The following is a 12,496-nucleotide window of genomic DNA, read 5'->3' on the forward strand; positions in this document are numbered from 1 at the left end:
ATATTCGATTGACCTGATGGCTATACTTTGACTTTCGCCTTGTCCAAGCCTCAGTCAAAGTGGGGGCTCTGTAGATACCTCATTTCTGCACCTCCCACAAGCCATCCGTTGATGATTGGGCCGCATGTTTGGTACGCGGAACAATTTGTGACAGTTCGTAAGTTTATCGTCAAGTGATCACTCAAATACTTATGTCTACCTCTTAATTGTCATCTACGCGCCGATACGGTCGTTTTGGCAGTAATTAGAGTACATTTGGAGTCCGGGCCTAAAACCTTCTTCATGTTCTGATAATCGTTAAAATGCCGAGTCAGAATGTTCTGGAATGTTCCGGATATTTCTATTCCATATTTTCCAATCTTTTAATCTTTGGTAAAGAATTTCCCGTAATATTCACACAAAATATTAAGGAAAACAAGATTAATCCGTTATTCCATAAATTAAACACGGAAATCTTTCTTCCGCAGGAGGAAACCACTTGGGAAAGGACGCAGCAAGTGCTGCGCCTCTTCCAAGAGACGCAGTGCCTGCTGCGCCTCTTCCCAAGTCCTTTTCTGCGTATTTTTCGTATCTTTTCATATCTTTTCGAGATTCACTTCCAAAATTTCTCCGAAAAACCCTACTTCCTCTGTGTGATTAGTATAAATAGAGACCTTCGGTCTCACATATTTCTCACGCGAGTGTCTGCCCTTCTCTTCTCCCTTTGCATTCTAGACCACGTTCTTACTTTTTGGCGTCTACGTGCTTGAACTTTCGACCACGTAAGCTCGGATCCTTCTGAGTACCAGCCTCGTTTTGCATGACCGACCAATTTGACCAACTCCACCATAATCAACTTTAATAAACTTCATTCGTTTTCCTCTTAAGAGGGCACATTCGTCGTACATTCGAGTCGAGCATTACTAAACGTTAACTTAGTTCATCTCGTTTCGTCAAACATGTAAGTCTGAGGGTGTAAATCCTTCTTCTGTTTATTGTTCTTTATTTATTGTAATCATAATATAAGATTTATGTCGAAAATATTTCTAAAACCGATTTATAAAACCATGCTTTAAATCCCTTTTTACGAGTTATCAGAAGACAACCGTCGAGAAAGGACGCAGCAACTGCTGTGCCTCTTCGAAGGGACGCAGCACCTGCTGCGCCTCTTCGTGAGGCTGCCGCAGTTCCTGCTTCCTTTCTTCTTCCTTCGTCTTTCGTCAATTCGTCTCTTCTATTTTGTTTGTTCTTTGATTCTTTAACATAACAATTTTAACATAGTAATTTGACATATTATTCATCATCGTCAATATTTAATTTGTCATTAAGTCCCGACTTAAATCCCTTATAACTAATATTTGCGGGTTTCCGTCATTAAAGTCAATCCGGGTTTTAGAGATTCGATTCATCCATATTGGATCTCTGGAATTCGATTCATCCATATTGGCTCTGCTGCGCCTGTTCCTGGTTGATTTATGTCTCTGAACTCCCGTTTTGCCTTGACCTAGCTTACTAATTACGTATTAACTAACTAATTTTCGTATTATCACCCTGATTCCTGTTCGTTAATTTGTTTATTTATTCTTTTCTCAAATTATCCGTTTTAAAAGTATTTTCGACATAAATCGTTAAATCCCATTGTAATTATTGTAATTTTCATTATTGTTTTTATTATATTTCTTGTATCATATTGTTTGTGTGCCTTCACATGTAATAAATCTAAATCCTTACACCGACTCAATTATGTGCTTAAATTACATGTTAACCGACTTAGTCTAATTCTCACATGTTAGGATTAAAACGTTGGATGTTGCATTGCATGCAAATAAATTGACAATATATCGAGTATAGACTATTTTCCCTAATCATTAGTAGAGGCCGCTATCGAGGCGGGCGGGATTAGGTGTTCGATCAAAAGAGCTTCCTAATATGTACCCTCACCCCTTACTCCAGATCTCTGTGAACATCCGTGTTCATTGGCATCCACGAGAGTCATTCTATACATAGAATGCTAAGGGTAACGAATTCTTGGTGTTCATGTCACTACTTTGTGTCTTGACATGACACGGGGTATTCGAACGGTTTCCAATTTTCCACAATAAATTGGTGGCGACTCCACAAATGCAAACGCTTGTCCCAATCGCCCCCCGTGGCCCGCGTCCACACAACCCCAAAGATAACACCGATTTACCCTCAAAAATACTCCTCCAGAAATAACTCGGATTAGTACCCATCGTCGCTTCTAAGAAAGAAGTAGAAGGAAAGTACTTACCTTTAAGAAGCCGTGTCATCAAACAACCTTCATCAGTAAGTAATCGCCAAGCCTGCTTCCCTAACATTGCACTATTAAACTTCACATAATCACGAAACCCAAGCCCCGCTCTGCTTTTTGGCAAACAAAGTTTCCTCCACTCCACCCAAAGAATCTTCCTTCTGCCATTCTCTGTCCCCCACCAGAACCGCGAAACAAGAGACCTCATCTCGTCACAGAAATTAGACGGAATCCGAAAAACACTCATCGCATAAGTAGGTATAGCTTGGGCCACTGCCTTTATTAGCACCTCCTTACCCGCCTTACTGAGTAACGAACCCTTCCAACCCTGCAACTTCTTACTTAGCTTATCGTGAATCAGATTCGTAAGACCCTTCTTAGACCTCCCAAGAACCGTAGGTAACCCCAGATATCTCTCCTGACACGCAACCTGCCTCACCCCTAACACACCACCTATCAATTGTCTCCTCGCAGCGCTAGTTCCATGGCTGAAAGAAACAGTTGTCTTCGGCAAACTCACCAACTGCCCCGATGCCTATTGAAACCGATCAAGAGTTCTCATAACCTCCCTTGCTTCGACCTCCTTAGCTTTAACAAAAATAATACTATCATCCGCGAAAAACAAATGTGACACACTTGGAGCCTGCGGAGCGATTTTAATCCCATGGATAGAGCCCACCTCGGCAGCCCTTCTCAACATTCCTGACAACACCTCAGCACATAAGATAAATAAATATGGTGACAACGGATCTCCTTGTCGGAGACCCCTGGATGGAGAAAAAGGATCGGACCTCCGACCATTAACCAGAACTAAGTAGCGAACTGACCGAACACAACGCATCACCGTGCCTACCCATCTTCCATGAAAACCCATTCGAACCAACATCCAAAAAATATCATTCAACCCGATCCTAGCCTTCGCCATATCAAGATTCAAAGCCAAATGTCCGCACTACTCCTTGTATTCTTCATATGATGAAAAAGTTCAAAAGCGACCAGGATATTATCACTAATAAGCCTTCCAGGGGTAAAGGCACTCTGATTCTCCGACACAATATTACCTAGAAACCTTTTTACCCTATTAGCTAGCACCTTAGAAACCAACTTATAAAGCACATTACAGAAACTAATTGGTCTGGAATCCGCCATTTTATCAGGTGCCTTCTTCTTCGGAATTAGAACAATATTGGTATCATTCATACTAGACGGAAAAGGAGCACCATTAAGAACATTTAACACTAACCTGACCACCGTAGGGGCAACAATGTGCCAATAAGTTTGATAGAAAAGACCATTCATTCCGTCTAGCCCTGGTGCCTTCAACGGGTGCATCTGATTCATCGCAAAAAACATCTCCTCCCCTGTACAAGCTGCGGCCAACCCCTCATTCATCTCCTCAGTAACCCGCCCCCTACCACTCCTAGAATATCATCAAATCCCACTGGATCCTCCGACTCAAAGAGACCCCGAAAATAGGCTACAGCACAGCGCGATACAGCCTCAGTTCTGTCAAACACCCTCCCCTGATCATCACACACCTTAGAAATAAAATTCTTCTGCTTCCGACCATTAGCGATCTTATGAAAAAATCTAGAATTCCTATCTCCATCGCGCAACCAAATTGCTCGAGACCGCTGCCGCCAAAACAGCTCTTCCTGCCGCAAGAGAGACGCAATCTCCGCAACCACCTACTTCCTTTCCCAAACCCTCTCTGCACTCCTATCTCCTTCATTAAGCACCTTCAGCCTCTCCCTCTTCTTTACAAGACTCTTAAGAATCTTACCAATACTAACTCCCTTCCAGGCAACTAACTCCCTAGTACACCTCGCAAGGTTCTCCATCAAATCATCATCCCCATTATCCCCCCCAAGCCGAATTGCCTCCTCACATCCTTCCTCGCCTACCCATATATGCTCAAACCGGAAAACCTTCGCGCCCCTCCCATCCTGCCCCACACGGCAGTCACCCACAACTTTGATCGGACAATGATCCGACCACTCTCTACTAAGATGAAACAATCTAGCATATGGAAACATGTCAAACCATGCCTCATTAACCATAGCTCTATCAATACAGGATTGTCTGTTATCCTCGCCAACCTTGTAATACCCGCCCTGTTAGGGACCCTTTGACCAGCGTTGACTGCCCTTGGGAGCGGGAGTAATCTTAGGAAGGTATACCGAAACCAGTTTAAGCTACGTGTAAGGGTGGTACTCGATAGAGTAGAGGCTACTCGATCGAGTATCTAGGTTACTCGATCGAGTAGGGGGTTACTCGATCGAGTATGTTACTCGATCGAGTATGTTGGGTACTCGATCGAGTGCCCAGTTTCCAGCGAGGGTTATATATCGCGTTTTGTTAAATCCGCATATTACTTCCGCCCCTTTCCTCCTATCCTTCAGTCGCCCCTTTCCTTTCCCTTTCACCTCAAAACCTCCATGGATGCCTCTTGAAGATCCTTATGCCTTAGGAGAGCGTCTCTTGAGTCGGGTAGCGGTCTTTTGCCTTGTCTCTCCCTAATAGGTATGTCATAATCATCACCCGTGCCTTTGTCTTTATGATTAGGGTTTGCTTGTAGTAATAGATATTTGTATGGTGGTTATAGGCCTTGCTTGGTCGCTGGATATGTTATCTGTCAGCGTGGATTGGTTGCGGTTGCTTAAAGGTAGGTTCGCCTACTCAGTTGCTGTAGATCGTCTAGTGTGTCGGTCGTTGTGATAGTATTGTGGTTGCTTGACATAGTAATTGAATTGTGTTATGGTTGTGGTCGTGATCGTTGTTGATGGCTCTCGAGGTGCGTCCTCGGCTGAGTGGAGTCACTTGCGGGAGTGGCTTCACGCCCTAGTTTCGCCCTTCGTGGAACCCGCCACGGAAGGGGATGTGCATATTAATGAGCAGGGTTATCGCTCGTATGATGAGCGGGGCTTAGGTGGGAACGGCTGCGGTCCCCCACTGGCAGGACTGGTCCAGTGGACAGTCAGTGATAGATTTGGTTGGATTGTTATAATTATGGTTGAGTCTGATGTCATTGTTTGTGTTGTTGTTGTAGTTGCCGTTGCCTTATCTTGTCTCAGTACTGACCTTGTGTGGTTGTTTGTTTGTTATGTGTCTGCCGTGATCCCTTATGGTGAGCAGTCGGTCTTAGCAGGTGTTGGTGTTGATGATAGCTGGAGTCCGGGCAGGGATGAGTCTTCACGACATACGATGGTCATAGCGAGTAGTCTTGAGTTGTACCTTGTATTGTATTTTGGTTTGAATCACTTGTAATATAACTTAATGGTCCTTTTATTGACGTTTGATAATTACTTTCCTCGGGCAACCGAGATGGTAACGCCCTTATATGCTAAGGAAGGCCTAGTTAAGGCTCCTCTGAATATCGGGGTGTTACAAAGTGGTATCAGAGCGACGATTTTGGAACCTGTAAACAAATGAACACAATGAATGTAGAGAGTCCACTAAAATGAACCTGGTGTATGTATAATGGGAGCCCCAGCTGATGCTAGATTTTGGGTGAGTAGGCGCCCTCATTTCAAAATCTTGGCCCCATGATACTTAAGCCAGTCACATGGGATGGGAATGTGGAGTCCGTGTGTCTATGCGTGCTATGTATGTTAATTGTACCGGAGCTACCTCCGGTTAAGTTTTGTTAGAGTTAATAGAGGTGTGATAGTAATGTTTGGGCCGAGTATGGTAATTATTGACGAGATTATTGAAGCTCATTGGATGATTAGTGAGCTTATTGGGTAGCTAGGAGTTATGTGACGAGATTATACGTCATGGAGATGCGTGAAAGAGTGAATTTGAATGTATATATGCTTTATTAACTAGTTGAAATTTTCCGCTGCGAAATATTTGAATTATGCAAAATAGATTGCTTAGAATAACATATAAGATATAATTGATTAAGTGAATTGCAAGGTATATAATTGTGTGATAAGTAAATATGGGGAATTAATGTTAATTATACGTTTCAAATTGATGTAAACATGAGTTAGTAATAGCATGTAAAGCAAGTAAATGTAATAAAATGGCACGGCTAGGTTTATACAAAACTCGGTGACAGGTAGACCGAGTTGAGTAATTGTGTAACGTAACATGATATGTATCTTAGTTGTTGAAGAGTTGTATTTTGTGCGACAATGGTTATAAAACATGATTGAATGCGATAATTAGTGTCGAATTCCGAACTTAGTTGGACTCGATACGTGGTGTTGTTTTGCAGGTATTCTCGGCTTACTTCGTACTTATGATCGAGCACTTAGCTATACTTGACCGAGTGCGAGTGCTTACTTGACCGAGTAGACCTCACTCGATCCATTAGGAAGCCATGATATCGGAATGTGGGAGAATTCCCGCAGTTACTCGATGATTCAGCTCCTACTCGACCGAGTAGGGTGGTACTCGATCGAGTACCCAAGGCACTCGATCGAGTAGGTTACTGTGCAGCATTCCTACGGGTTTTCTTAAAACCCCTAATCTTCCTATTTCTACTCCTTATTCCTCTATAACTCGACACTCTTACATCTGATCACTCTCAAATCCCTTTTCCTACCTCTCAAATCCCTTTTCCTACCTCTCAAATCCTCTCTTTCCCTTGGGTTAGTAGTGATTCTTGGGGTTGATTTCTTGTTTAATTTGTTTCTTTACTTTACTAATCAATCAAGGTATGTTATCCTTCTTAATTTATGTGATATGTTACTTTGAATGTGTTAGAATGATGAAATAATCTGAAATTTTCGATTCACATGAGTAATAGTTGCCTTAGATAGTTGAAACATGATTCACATGCCCCTTCTCCATGTTTGTTGGTGATTATATGCTGTAAATTAGATTAGAAATTGCAATAGTTGAACCCGAAATTTCTAGGGTTCCCAAATTGAAATCGATTTTTGGTTGTTTTACAATGATTAGATAGTGAAATTGAGCCTTAATTATGGTTTATATCATGTTGGAGGATAGATTTTGATGATTTTACCCTTAGAAAGTTGCCTTAAAACTTCGTCTTAAAAGTGTCTTATGAGAAATTCGTGACTTAGAATGGGAAAATTGATGTTGTAATTGACAATATAAGCATGAATTGAACTTCAATATGATAATAGAAACAATGATTGATGAATACATGCCACAATTTTCACAGCTGTAAATACCGTCTGAAAATTTTGATTGAGTTGTCTTACATAATAGTGAAGGGTGATATTGATTTGTCGTAAATTATTCATTCTCTTGAACTAGTAACAGTAACTAGCAATGTAATAGAACAACCCTTGGAAGCACGATAGAGCATTCAAAGTCGCTGAACATATGCGGCCATCATGATAATTACTTTCACCACTATGCCTTATGAGTAGTAATAATATGAACTTGTGTGTTGAAATCGTATAAACTGCTAAAGAACATGTATACTTATTTCCATACCCAAAGTAACAACGTGAAATATGTGCTTCACATGCTGAGAATGGTTGGAAAATTGGTGTGTGTCTGGCTGAGCAACTAAGTTTGGTGACATGATTTATGTGATTCAAATGTGGAACTGGTTGATGAATTAGTAGACTTACTAAGTATATAGAACCCAAATTACATGAAGTATATGCTTGCATGTTTATATAAATTGTTTGAACATATGTCTAAAGCAGATGCCGAGACTAAACCTTGGAACCCGTCAGAGTAAACGGGGAAGGGTTGATCCACTTGAGAGGGGGGAGGCTAGTGGACCGGTAGTACCCGCAGTTTCTGAGTACCCTTCTGTGGTTTTTGTTGACTTTAAGCAAAGAGAGCGTTTTGTAGCTTTACAAAAACGCAAGATGAGACCTACAAAATGCATTGACACCGCTGTGTTGGAGGAGTTGGAAATAGAGACGGATGTCCGTCACATATTCGAGACCTTGGGGTTCACGGGTTTGTACCGGCTGAGGAAGCACACTTACCCCTTCCTTACCCTAGAATTCATGAGTTCCTTTAACTATGACCCGGGTCGTTTATTGAGTTTAGATTGATGAATACCAGTTTTCTGTTGACCATGGATTTGTTTGCCTCTCACCTTGGGTTGGCCAAGCCTCCCAAGGACTCCATCACTGACATTCCAGCCGAGTGCGGCGTCTGCCGCCTAATGCCTTGCTTGACTGGGAAGCAGGCTCCCACCTCGAGCAATATGCTGATTAATGACGTTCAGCACATCACCTTGAGAATCTTCCTCCGTTCTCTTTCAAACCTCCTCTATGACAGAAAAGATATTAGTAAGCTGAATAACCATGAAGTCTTGCTTTTAATGTCGTATCTCAATCCGGAGCGGGCCAAGAAAGTGGTCTTTAATGCTCCTTCCATAGTTTGTGCTGCTCTTGCCTTGATGGCTTCTTCTCCTTCTCGGTACCTGAGTTGTGGTGCCATTGCCACTCGGTTAGCTGAAAAGCTAACCTCTTTTGAGGCATCTTCGGCATACGTGCCTCTAGTTACCCCTGTGCCTACCATGGATCGTGAATACTATCTCGACCTGAAATGGTTGAGGACCTTGGCTGATGGTAGCCTAGCATGGAGGGTATATGGCATGAGTTGGATGAAGATTCCAGCTCCTGAGCACCTCCCAGCCACAGAGCCCTTGGAGCCGGCTGTGGTGACTGTTGACGTGGACGATGAGGAGGAGGAGGAGGATGAGGATGAGGATACACCCCGCCAGCTACAGACCTATCTCATTGACGGTACCATCCTTGAGGAGATGCCGGAACCGACGAAGGGTGAGAATGCGGGAGTTCGGGTGGTGGAGAGACCCAGAGTGGTGAGAGGACCCCGACGAGTGAGGGAGAGGGCCCCGGAGGCTAGGCCACAGCCGGTAGCACCACCACAGCAGCAGTCCTTTCCATGCTACCCTTACCTCGACACCCCGGAGACGCGATCCAGTTACCTGGCAGAGAGGGTGTCATCTACCTTGACACTCCGGAACATGCACGAGATGGCGTACACTCAGGGGATAGGGACCGAGGGACCGCATCCAGTTTGGTGGAGTGGAGTTGGGAACTACTCGGGGGTTTTCCATTCTTACGCGGTGGATCAGTCGACATGGGGAGCCCCTCAGTCCTTTCCCTATGGAGGATTGACTCCATGGTACGTGGCCCCGGGAGCAGGAGCAGGAGGTGATGCAGGAGTAGGTTCATCTGGAGGTGGTGGTGGTGATGATGAGGTGATGTTCGAGCAGCAGCGGCAGCAGGAGTGATACTCCTTGTTTTATCTTCGTTCGTGATTGTTAGTGGTAGTTGTTGTTGGTAGCGTGGTTGGATTTTCAGTTGTTTTAGTTGAGACTTTATTTATGAACTTGTATTGTTAGGCCATAAGGCCGGATTTACTACTTTTAGCTTTGACAGGATGATGGAGAGTCGGGGCATCAGCCCGACTCAGTTTATGTGACAATCATGTCTATATATGTTGGTCTATGGCGAGTTGTGTAGGGTATTTAACCTGCAGGTACTCGACAGAGTACCCCACACTCTATCGAGTAGCTGCAGGAAGAAAAGAAAGGAAGCATTCTGATCTCGGGCTACTCGATCGAGTAGCCAAGACACTCGATCGAGTAGCATGGCACTCGATCGAGTACCGCTACATACTCGATCGAGTAGCACTGTTACAGGAGGTTTTTGAAAATTAAAAATGTTCAATTGTTTTATAATTACGATTTTAATGTTTAAAGTAGTTGTGAGTACGTAGTAACACCTTTGAACCGTTAATTTCATATGTTACAAGTCATGATTGAAGTTTTATAAGCGTATTTGTCACAATTAGTGAGGCGATAATAATTTCTTGTTGCTTTTATTTTGTATGCGCCTTTTTACGATCTATTTATCGGAGTGGTAGCTTCTCGAACATTTATGCTTACCATATTAATATATGTTGTCAATCGGTGGCTAGTTATTCCGGTGACGTGTGTATGATTTTAATTTAACGAGTGTATAATTAGTGAGTAATGTCCATAATAAACAATACGGTTTTCTTTAATGACTAAGATACAAATACTAAGTAACACGCGTGGGTATTTGGGTGGTGAACTTCGGGGACGAAGTTCCTTTTAGAGGGGAAGAGTAATGTCGCGAAATAAAAAGGTTGTTTTGAATAATGCCTTGCTGGTTCATAATGTTGTTAGTAGTTGGTTGTAATGTTGTTGGTATCATGTATGAATAATGTTTTACTTGTTTATAACGTTGTCGGTAGTTGTTTAGAATGTTGTTGATGTTATGATCTGCTTTAGCTTAACTAGTTACCTTAGTCCTTTAAAGTGAGTGTGGTAGTATGTTTCAAAAAAAATGGTTATGATGAAATCACATTGCCAAATAACATGGCGGTAGTGGTCACACCACATGAAAGTTGATAGGAGATATGCTCTAAATTGACAATTTGATAGTTGTTGTGGTACGTTGGGAGATCATGAGTGACGATTCGCATTGCGCGTTGAATGTTTTATATATATATACAAAATAAAGGTCAACTGTGACTAAGCTTGCATGATAGTAATAAGAGTCTTTAGATGTATGTAGAGGCGGTGATGATGACGACATGGGGGGGGAAGTGATAATTCCAGAGAGTAGCGAGTTGAGCGGGAAGTTGAGTAAGGACGTGTTGTTCTCGTGCCTCGAGCAGGAGATGGGTGAGTTGAACTTCGGGGACGAAGTTCTTTTTAAGGGGGGAAGACTGTAATACCCGCCCTGTTAGGGACCCTTTGACCAGCGTTGACTGCCCTTGGGAGCGGGAGTAATCTTAGGAAGGTATACCGAAACCAGTTTAAGCTACGTGTAAGGGTGGTACTCGATAGAGTAGAGGCTACTCGATCGAGTATCTAGGTTACTCGATCGAGTAGGGGGTTACTCGATCGAGTATGTTGGGTACTCGATCGAGTGCCCAGTTTCCAGCGAGGGTTATATATCGCGTTTTGTTAAATCCGCATATTACTTCCGCCCCTTTCCTCCTATCCTTCAGTCGCCCCTTTCCTTTCCCTTTCACCTCAAAACCTCCATGGATGCCTCTTGAAGATCCTTATGCCTTAGGAGAGCGTCTCTTGAGTCGGGTAGCGGTCTTTTGCCTTGTCTCTCCCTAATAGGTATGTCATAATCATCACCCGTGCCTTTGTCTTTATGATTAGGGTTTGCTTGTAGTAATAGATATTTGTATGGTGGTTATAGGCCTTGCTTGGTCGCTGGATATGTTATCTGTCAGCGTGGATTGGTTGCGGTTGCTTAAAGGTAGGTTCGCCTACTCAGTTGCTGTAGATCGTCTAGTGTGTCGGTCGTTGTGATAGTATTGTGGTTGCTTGACATAGTAATTGAATTGTGTTATGGTTGTGGTCGTGATCGTTGTTGATGGCTCTCGAGGTGCGTCCTCGGCTGAGTGGAGTCACTTGCGGGACTGGCTTCACGCCCTAGTTTCGCCCTTCGTGGAACCCGCCACGGAAGGGGATGTGCACATTAATGAGCAGGGTTATCGCTCATATGATGAGCGGGGCTTAGGTGGGAACGGCTGCGGTCCCCCACTGGCAGGACTGGTCCAGTGGACAGTCAGTGATAGATTTGGTTGGATTGTTATAATTATGGTTGAGTCTGATGTCATTGTTTATGTTGTTGTTGTAGTTGCCGTTGCCTTATCTTGTCTCAGTACTGACCTTGTGTGGTTGTTTGTTTGTTATGTGTCTGCCGTGATCCCTTATGGTGAGCAGTCGGTCTTAGCAGGTGTTGGTGTTGATGATAGCTGGAGTCCGGGCAGGGATGAGTCTTCACGACATACGATGGTCATAGCGAGTAGTCTTGAGTTGTACCTTGTATTGTATTTTGGTTTGAATCACTTGTAATATAACTTAATGGTCCTTTTATTGACGTTTGATAATTACTTTCCTCGGGCAACCGAGATGGTAACGCCCTTATATGCTAAGGAAGGCCTAGTTAAGGCTCCTCTGAATATCGGGGTGTTACAAACCTGTCCATTATCAAAGGTAAACTCATAACCTTCCAAAGGAATATCTCTAATACCAGCCTCATCCACAGCATCATGAAAGTTATTCATTTGTCATTGCGCCCTCGACCCCCCTTTCATCTCAGTGGAGTACAGAACTTCATTAAAATCACCCATACACAACCAAGGGCCACCCCCCTCTCCCGCCAACACTCTCAACAGCTGCCACGATAGATGCCTCTCTTGCATAGCCGGCCACCCATAGAAGCCAATAACTTGCCAGGACACCCCATTCAACTCAACATCAAAATCCAAAAAATGGAC

At 43.3% G+C, this 12,496-nt stretch overlaps 1 protein-coding gene across 1 annotated transcript; it reads right to left on the bottom strand.

Annotated features, from left to right (window-relative positions):
- Window positions 1-3,939: 3,939 nt before the first annotated feature.
- Window positions 3,940-12,283, bottom strand: LOC141601968 (uncharacterized). The gene is made up of 2 exons (XM_074422276.1): window positions 12,197-12,283; window positions 3,940-4,365 (listed from the first exon to the last, which is right to left on the bottom strand). Exons 1-2 carry the CDS (start codon window positions 12,281-12,283, stop codon window positions 3,940-3,942), a joined length of 513 nt encoding a protein of 170 aa, XP_074278377.1.
- Between the last annotated feature and the right edge of the window lie 213 nt (window positions 12,284-12,496).

Source organism: Silene latifolia, chromosome 9 (assembly GCF_048544455.1).
Source record: "Silene latifolia isolate original U9 population chromosome 9, ASM4854445v1, whole genome shotgun sequence".
NCBI lineage: Eukaryota > Viridiplantae > Streptophyta > Magnoliopsida > Caryophyllales > Caryophyllaceae > Silene > Silene latifolia.